The sequence below is a fragment of the Macrobrachium rosenbergii genome, chromosome 15 (assembly GCF_040412425.1).
Source record: "Macrobrachium rosenbergii isolate ZJJX-2024 chromosome 15, ASM4041242v1, whole genome shotgun sequence".
Classification (NCBI taxonomy): Eukaryota; Metazoa; Arthropoda; class Malacostraca; order Decapoda; family Palaemonidae; genus Macrobrachium; species Macrobrachium rosenbergii.
Window position 1 is genome coordinate 20,859,336 of NC_089755.1, and position 9,839 is coordinate 20,869,174.

At 46.0% G+C, this 9,839-nt stretch overlaps 1 protein-coding gene across 1 annotated transcript; it reads right to left on the reverse strand.

The window, feature by feature from the left end:
- Positions 1-5,799: 5,799 nt before the first annotated feature.
- LOC136846291 (uncharacterized) lies at positions 5,800-6,931 on the reverse strand. The gene is made up of 2 exons (XM_067117095.1): positions 6,595-6,931; positions 5,800-5,975 (listed from the first exon to the last, which is right to left on the reverse strand). Exons 1-2 carry the CDS (start codon positions 6,929-6,931, stop codon positions 5,800-5,802), a joined length of 513 nt encoding a protein of 170 aa, XP_066973196.1.
- Positions 6,932-9,839: the final 2,908 nt, after the last annotated feature.

A 9,839-nucleotide genomic window follows, 5' to 3' on the forward strand; every position in this document is an offset into this window, starting at 1 on the left:
TTCTCAATTACTTTGTAAATATAAAAACGGGTGAGGTTGTGAGAAAATCGGTCCTGGCCATTGCAATATACATACATATGCAGTATATATATATATATATATATATATATATATATATATATATATATATATATATATATATATATATATATATATATATATATATATATATATATATATATATATATATATATATATATTCTTATTTCAGGGAGGCTAAGCCAAACAGTCTTATGGTAGGATGTATGTATAGGAAGAACAGTCAGCTCATCATTGACAAATTTATTAATTATTATTACCCTTACATCTAGTATAAGAGGTTTCTTACATTCAGTGTGGTCATCTTTACTGTATGTTTTGTGTTATCTTAAGACTGTGGAGAGTGTAGAGCACATTTGATTTTGCTAGTGGCACTGTTTGATTTTGTGAACTCACATAATTACGGTGCAAAGGAGCTAGTAGTCAAGTTCCTGTGTAGAGTTCTTTTGATCTTATTAATTATAATGTATTGAGCAAAGCCTTGAATTTCTCTTAAATTCCATTTTACTTACTGTTAAATTACTTTCCTAATCTGTTTACATTTGTTGTCCAACTTGTTAGGTGTCGTTGAAAGTTGAATAAGAAATAGTAATCAGATTCCTGGACTACACTTGTAAGAAAATATATATATATATATATATATATATATATATATATATATATATATATATATATATATATATATATATATATATATATATATATATATATATATATATATATATATATATATATATATATATATATATATATATATATATATATATATATATATATATATATATATATATATATATATATATATATATATATATATATATATATATATATATATTAAAATCAGGGCTTGAATGAAGATCATCTTTATTAGTTTGCGACTAGTTTCAGAGTAAGTTATAAAGTAAAATAAGATTACATATTACAAGATATAATAACCTGAATATACAGTAAAATCTTAAGATATAGAGATACAAATAAAAGATGTTTATTGTCAAAATGAGTAGAAATTAAGTCTAAAAACACAGCAATTTGTAAAGTCTATGCTCAACGGGTTCTCTATAATGAACATTCTGTTTTCTGCGGTGCCTTCACATGCGACCTAAAGTCGGACGAACATAATCTTATTATGATTATTGTGAATTGTATATTTATTAACTGTTCATTTGCCCTTGTACCACGTATATGTGACAGAGTACTTTTATGTCCAACCAGTTATTGTTAATCATCATGTTTTCTGTGTGTACCTGTCCTGTTTTGTGTAGAGAAATAGTTTGACCTCAGGTCACTTGTAAATTTTTGTACCCCAGTCTCTGCATATACGCAGATGTCCGCACACCACTTTATAAGCTGGTCGCTTCATCAATAAACCAGCAGTAGTTGTCTTCCTGCTCATTATTTTGCACCTCTCTCACAGTGGTGACCCCCGGAGTGGTTCCCAGAGCCATTAACGGACCCAAACGGCAACTTAGTCTTGGCCCAGTGAACCAACCCACACCCTAATGGACTAACTACAGTGCTCTAACAAAGCATTCGGGCGTTACCGACCCTCGTCGGCAAATCACTGGCGTCATTAGCGGACCCACACAGCACGCTCCCAAGCGTGTATTTACGCGAGTGTTCCCTCACACTCCAAGTGAGAGTGCGGAATGAGCGTGAACACAGACGTCCCCAACTACATACAAATTACCACAAACTTCTCGAAGGCAGACGTCTCCCTCGCGCAACCCCCTCCTGCGCACTCCTCCACGCTGGTGCCCACTCCCCACGCGCTCCTCCACGCCGGTGCCCACTCCCCGTGCGATAACCCTCCTGACGGACCAACCAAGGGCGGCCCTCAGCATAAAGCTGCCGCCATTCACCCATCAGAACCCAGCGTCCTGGCTCTACAAGGTCGAGGGGCAATTCAGGGTGGCAGGCCTGACCGACAAGGTGTTAAAGGCGGCCATCACCATCAACGCCCTACCGGAGGAGATATGCAAGAAGGTTGCCCCGTGGGTGATGACAACGACGAGCCCTGCCACCTTCCAGGAGTTAAAGGCCGGTCTCGTTGAGACCTGCTCCCTGCTGGTCTCCGAGAGAGCCGCTCGTGCCCTCGACCTCTCCATCAACCCCCGGCAGGACACGAACCTCTTGGAGACGTGGCATGCCCTCCAGGACCTCCTCCTCCTCCCTGAGACTGACAGCAGCGGCAGGCACAAAGAGATTAGCCTGTCAAGGGAGATCCTCCTGCGGCAGCTACTCCTAGAGGTCCGTGGGCAGATCACAGAACCATACACCCTGCTGGTCGAGGACCTGATCAAACTGGCGCAGCAGCTGACGGACTCCACGAGGATGGCGAAGCAGGCGTCCACGCCCGCACACCCCATCAACTGCCTCCAGATGGAGTACCCCACCACAGAGGGCAAAAATGCTGTCGACAGGAGGAGGCCACCCCACCAGCAGAAGAAGGAAAGGCTGGGACTTTGCTATTGCCACCAGAGGTTCGGTAAAGCTGCCCGAAATTGTGAAGCCCCCGCCTTTTTTCCCCTCCAAAAAATGGGGGAAGCAGCGGTCACCCTCACAGGCTGCCATGGCAGCAGCATCCGAAACACCCAGGGGCCCCGTACCAGTAGGCTTTTACGTCCGCGACACTATCTCTGGCAGGATGATGCTGATTAACACTGGGGCCATGTGGTCAGTGTTCCTTCCTTCCAGAGAGGACCGCAGACATCTGCCAGACCCGGCTGCCTCCCTGACGGCCGCCAACGGGTCCCCCATCCTCTCCTATGGCACCAGGCTCCTGTTGTTCTCCATCCTTGGCGGAGGTACAGGTGGAACTTCATCGTCGCGGACATTAGGACCCCTCTCCTGGGTGCGGACTTCCTTGCCTACTTCAGACTGGCAGTCAATGTCGGCCGCAAACACAGGATATATCATCACATCAAGACAAGGGGCCCCTGACGCACGCAAAGTTCCGGAGGCTTCCCCCACAGTGCCTTCTGGAGGCCAAGAAGGCCTTTGCCGAGATGGAACTGATGGGCATATGCAAGAAGGCTTCCAGCCCATGGGTCTCCCCCCTTCACATGGTACAGAAAGCGGATGGCACCTGGAGACCCTTCGATGACTACAGGTGGCTCAACCTTGCTACAGAACCCGACCACTACCCTCTACCAAACATGCAGGACCTAACGGCCTTCCATGGGGCCAAAATATTCTCAAAGTTAGATCTCTTGAGATCATATTTTCAGGTACCAGTAGCTCCAGAGGACATCCCCAAAACCGCCATCGTCACGCCTTTCGGGTCCTACGTCTTCGCCTTCTCCACCCTCGGCCTGAGGAACACAGGGACGACCTTTCAGAGACTGTTGGACAGCATCCTGGGGGACCTGAACTTCTACATCTAATATGTCAATGATATCCTAATTTGTTCCAGATCCCACAAAGAATACCTACGGCACATCCGGAAGGTCCCGCAGCGCCTGCAGGAGAGTGGCCTCATCGTCAGCTTCGACCACGAGATATCCCCAGGAATGCATCCGCCCAAATTCAAAGAAAGTCGAGGCCGTCGTCAGGCCCCCACCCCTACCTCCATTAGGGCCGTACAAGAATTCCTTGGAATGGTCAACTACTACAGGAGATTCATCCCGGGATCGTGCATACCCTGGCCCCCCCTGACGGAGATCCTCAAGGGCCGTCCAAAGACCTTTGAGTGGGGCCCGACCAGCAAAGGGCCTTCTCCCTGACGAAGGCCGCCCTCAACAAGGCAACAGCTTTGGCCCACCAGGACCCCAGCACTCCCCTCCAGCTGACAACGGACGCCAGCAACGTCACCTGCATGGCCATCCTGGAACAAGTCGTCAACGGAGCCACTCAGCCTATCGCCTTCTTGAGCAGAAAACTCAGCCCCAACGAGTCCCGCTACAGCACCTTTGACAGGACCCTTCGTGGTATACCAGGCGGTACACCACTTCAAATTCCTCCTGGTCCACGCCTTCACGAAGCTGGGGGATGCATGGTCCTCCAGGAATTCACCTGCACCATCAAGTACCTCTCCAGCAAGAAGAACCCAGTAGCCAATGCCCTCTCAAGGATCGAATTCGATGCAGTGCAGCTCGGGATCGACTACGAGGACCTCGCCCGTGAATAAGCCGCTGACCCAGAGACTCCAGCTTACTGCACCGCCATCACGTCGCTGAAGTGGAAGGACATGCCCCTCGGCCCTCAAGGGCCCAACACTGCTGAGCGACATAAGTACTGGCCACCCCCGCCCACTGGTGCCTGCCTCCCATCATCGGCTGGTCTTCGATGTCATCCACGGACTGTCCCACTCCTCCAGCAGAACGACGGCCAGGCTGCTGGCAGAGAAGTTCATCTGGCACAGCATACAGAAGGATGCGACAGCCTGGGCAAGGCAGTGCATACAGTGCCAGGCCAGCAAAATAGGGCGGCACACTGAATCGGAGGTGGGCGACTTTCCCCAGCTGGGGAGATGTTTCAGGCACATCCACATTGACGTAGTGGGTCCTCTTCCCCCATCAGGAGGAGCATGATACCTTCTAACAGTCGTTGACCGCTCCACCATGTGGCCCCAAGCTACGCCCATGGAAGCAGCCACCTCCAGTGCATGTGCAGAGGCCCTCCTCTCCAGCTGGATCAGCTGGTTCGGTGTCCCAGACCATATAACTATGGACAGGGGCCCTGCTTTCCTGTCCGAGCTGTGGACTGCCCTGGCACGCCTGCTAGGGACCACTCACCACAGCACCACCACCTACAGCCCCGCAGCCAATGGAATGGTGGAAAGGTTCCACAGGTCCCTGAAGGTGTTCCTCATGGCTCGTTGCACCTCCGAGAATTGGAAGTACCAGCTGCACTGGGTCCTCCTCGGGCTGAGGACCGCCCCCAGAGCCAACGGCGACCCGTCCACAACAGAAAAGGTCTTTGGGGTGGTAGTCACGGGGGAACTCATCACAGAGGACCGGGACGACTTAACAACGCAGAGGCTCTGCGACAGGGTTGGGAAGTTCACCCCTGCTGGTAGACATATACCAACAGGACTTCCCCCTTCATGCCTCCCGGTCTGTTCTCCACCACCCACATCTTCGTCATGGATGATGCCGTATGTCCACCCTTAGCCAGGCCCTACAAGGGGCCTTTCCTCGTGCTTGAGAGGAACAAGAAGGCATTCCGGGTAGCCGTCCACGGGAAGGAAGACTGGGTATCAATAGACTGCCACAAGCCCGCATTTCTGGAGGAAGACGTCGGGGGCACTTCCCAAAGACCCCCGCAAGAGATGGCGCCCCCACAGCCTGCCCCGTCTGCAAGAAAACCTCGTGGGCTCCCCTGGAAGGCCCCGGGACCAGGCAGGAGGGCTACCCAACATACCCATCTACAGGGCACCGAAGAAGACGACCCCCCCCAGCTGGCATCGAGAAGGCAGGGCCCCCTCCACTGCCCCAGCAGATACCTGCTTTGATCAGACGTCACCTACATCTGGCGGGGGGGAGTATTGTAAAGTCCCTGCTCAATGGGTTCTCTATGATGAACATCCCGTTTTCGGCGGTGCCTTCACATGTGGCCTAAGGTCGGACGAACACATGTACCACGAACACATGTACCACGTACATGTGACAGAATATTTTTATGTTCAACCAGTTATTGTTAATCATCATGTTTTCTGTATGTACCTGTCCTGTTTTGTGTAGAGAAATAGTTTGACCTCAGGTCACTTGTAAATTTTTGTACCCACGGTCTCTGCGTATACGCAGATGTCTGCATGCCGCTTTATAAGCTGGTCGCTTCATCAATAAACCAGCAGTAGTTGTCTTCCTGCTCATTATTTCGCACCTCTCGCACAAATTCAACAGACATTTCATTGTTACAAAGAGAGGGTTTGTCTCTTAGGGTGTATAAAGACTGAACCACTCCGAGCTCCATTTTGTTGGTCCTGCAAGTAAGGACTGAAAAAGAACCTAAATTTATATGAAAGTCATATTCCTCAGAGTGTTAACGAATGGCGCTAAGTGATGGTTTGCTTAATGGTCTATTCGTCCTAACAGATCCTCCAGCATGTTCGTAGATGCGAACCCTGAACTGCCACTTTGATTTTCCGATGCACATTGCACTACAGCAATGACACTGGTACTTATAAGCAACAGATGACTGCAGCTCAGTTGGTAATACATCCTTGAACCTGAAGAATTTTTGCAATGTAGATTTTGGCTTAAATACCACTCGAATGTTTCTTTGCAGGTAAAATTCATGCAATAGTTTAGTTAACCTTTTCTTTACATTAAAGGACCCATTTCCATTAAATGCGATGGGAAAGTACATAACTGCTCGGTTGACAGTGACAGTTGTAGGTTTTGGAAGTAATAATTTTTGAAGCTCCTTTCATATATACGTATTTGTAAAATTGTTTGTTAAATCCATTGAAATATAAGCACTGCTTTACGAAATTAAACCCTAAGTCCATACTAACATAATTTGAACATATATTGAAAGTTCTTGATATTAAGGTCGTAATCAAATTTCTCTTGAACTGAATAGGAATAAATGAGGACATTTTGGTGGCCAAACCTGTGAAGGTTAGTTTCCTATAAACAGATGTAATAAAACCATTTTCACTGTGGCTGATCACTGTGTCAAGAAAGCCCAACTTTCCTTCTGCCTCAGTTTCCTTAGTGAATTCGATGTTGTTGTGCTTCGAGTTCAAGTATTCTAAACACAGTGAAATGCAGTCATTAAATCTGAAGATTAAGACTGTATCATCAACATATACCCTGTACACCTGAGGCTTGAAATCTTTGGGACATTCATTTAACCATTCTATTTCATAATGAGCAAGGAAAGCACGAAAATTAGAAGGAGGTACACTCATATATATTAATCCCCATAATAAGTGGGTAGACTTCATGTTGCCAGGGGTCACTACCATCGCTGATGGAAAGGCGAATGTACCTTTTACTAATGTAAGCAGTAATAGGTTAGAATTAAGTAATGAGTCTCTTTGTGATTTAGAAGTGTGCACCCTTGCAGCAGCAGATAATGCAGTGTCGGTCTTGACTACACAGAGTCAAGGTCGTGGCGAACCACAGCTTAGATGGTTACTGCAAACAGCTGTCAAAGCAACGCCTTTGAATTACTGTAGTTGTATAGGAGACATAGTTAGGGAATATCAAGATGTGATTGCAATAGGAGAAGAGCCCCCAAGGAGAATTAATAAGTCACCTTTTAAAATAGAGATAGGGGATCATCCCCCTGTTCCAGCTAAGCCTTATAGAACTCCTGCATGTCATGAACAAGTAATCGGGAAAACAATAAATCAGTTGTAAGATCAGGGTATTATTCAAGACAGCGAGTCTCCCTGGGCTTCTCCAATCATTTTAGTTAAGAAGAAAGATGGCTCTCTCAGGTTGTGTGTTGATTATAGGCGACTGAATGCCATTTCGAAAGATAATGCCAATCCATTGCCCTCAATCGAAGAGCTTTTGCTTAAAGTAAGGGAGAGTAAATTTTTCACCATGTTGGATCTCAAGCCAGGCTATCATCAAATTCCCTTAGATAATGAGAGTAAAGAGAAAACGGCCTTTATTGCAAATAATCGGCTATTTGAATATAATTTCCTTCTCTTTGGATTAAAGAATGCCCCGGCTCCTTATTCACGAGTAATGATGTCAGTTTTAGCTTTCATAATAGGCCATGGAGTTTTTGTATACTTAGACGATATCACTGTAATTGGTGCCACGGCCGAGGAGCATATGGCTAACTTATTAGGGGTTTTTGAAGCATTAAGGTGCCATGGTATGAAAATTAATTTAGAAAAATGTAAATTTTTCCAGGTCGAAGTAGAATTCTTAGGACACATACTAACTTCTGAAGGCCTTAAGCCTTATGCCGATAAAGTCGTAGCAATTAAAGAATTCCCACAGCCTAAACATGCGAAGGATGTAGCCAGCTTCCTTGGACTTGCGGGTTATTATCGTAAATTTATCAGAAATTTTGGAAAGATAGCGAGACCGTTGGATTCATTAAGGAAGCAACCGGATTTCCAGTGGGGTGAAAAAGAGGAAGATGCTTTTCAGAAATTAAAAAATTCCCTGGTGAGTGATGACCTCTTGGCTTATCCAAGGTTTGGTCGACCATTTATATTGACCACAGATACGAGTGATATCGTGATTAGAGGGGTAATATCTCTCAGATTGACGATGAAGGTGATGAGAGACCAATCTGTTTTGCTTCTCAAGCATTAAAAGGGACAGAGAGAAATCATACCCCCTTCGATCGAGAGGCTTTGGCAGTCCTATGGTTGCTGGAGAGACACCGCTATTTTTTATTGGGACAGAAAGTAAAGATTTTCACAGATCACCGACTGTTAATGTACCTGTTTGAGAAGAGTGAGATTACAAATCGCCAAGCTCGTTGGATCAAGCAAATTCTACAGTTTTATATGATAAAGATCGAGCATACCCCATAAAAAAGTAATAGGGTGGCGGATGCTCTCTCCAGGAACGTCATAGGAGTAACAACACACACTGCAAAGCACAAGAAAGAATGGCAAAAGAAATCTCGTAACATTGATGGCACAGGCAATGCTGGCACTAGTGCCAGCAACGATACGACAAGTCAAAACAATGACAAGCGATCAGATGTGCGTGTTATGTATAGAAAACGGGAATCTCATGAGCACTCACAGGTGAGTGGGAGTGGCCAAGATGACAGCTGGTTGAATGCAGGTGGAACTCCATCCTGGGGATTCCAGAATAAATGCCCGTAGAATGAAAGTCTGGTTGATTTTTGTGGTTGGAGTATGTGAGAATTGGTTGAGAGTCAGGGTTCTGAAGGCTGGATTAACCAAATCAAGGCCTGTGTGAGAGGTGAGAGCAGCGAGTTCCTGAGTTTTGTGTATTTGCAAAAGGATGCTTTCTTCATGCAAGGAGACGTCTTATTCTGTAGATATAAAAAAAGGCTTTGATAGAGAAAGCTATGCACATGATCCATGTTAGCTTTATGCTGGACATGTAGGTACAGAGAGATCCCTTAGAAGAGCCCAAGAACACTTCTTTTGGGTTAGCATGTGTAAGTACATAACTAGATTTGTAAGAAATTGTCGTGTGTGTAATTTGATGAAAAGTCACAGACGTATGATACCGAAGGCCCGATTGTGGCCTGTGATGCCTGTAAAATGGGATAGAGTACACGCAGATGTGGCGGGACCACTACATTCTGAGCAAGGACACTAAATATATTTGTGTGTTTGTGGATGCACTCACATGCTTCACACACGTGTGCGATGGAAAATAAGATGGCAGGTGAAGTGGCTAAGGCATTATGTTCCCTCGTGTGTCGGTTCGGGTGTCCTAGGATGTTAGTTAGTGACAATGGGCGTGAATTCGTCAATGAGGTGATCCGCGAGTTTACGGCTCTCATGCAAATAAGGCATGTCACTGTCGCTGCTTATCGGCCATCAGCCAATAGGCTAGTTAAGTCCCATAATCGTGAAGTAATCAATATCTTAAGATACCTAGTTGAGTATCACCCGACTTCACGGCCATCTCTGCTGCAGATGGCTGAGTTGGCTGTTAACACTGCTTATAACAGCTCAGTTAGTGACAACCCTATTTCCTGATGTACAGGCAGGATATCAGACTGCCATACTCGGTGGTCTTGGACCCTCAACGGATACCACTTTACACAGTGGAACAGTACTGAGTTAGGTTTTGTAACATGACCCAATAAGTGTTCCAAACTACGCAGAAACTGCTGTTGAGGGTCAATGAAAGTATCAGGTGCGGTACAATAAACGCTTCTGCGCACATAAGTCT

What these genes read in the sequence shown, in the direction of transcription:
- LOC136846291 (XM_067117095.1), bottom strand. Translation starts at nt 6,931, where the DNA reads ATGAAGTCTACCCACTTATTATGGGGATTAATATATATGAGTGTACCT. An exon ending in TAGGAAACTAACCTTCACAG is followed by an intron (nt 5,976 to 6,594) that starts GTTTGGCCACCA and finishes GTTCTTTTTCAG; the next exon opens with TCCTTACTTGCAGGACCAAC.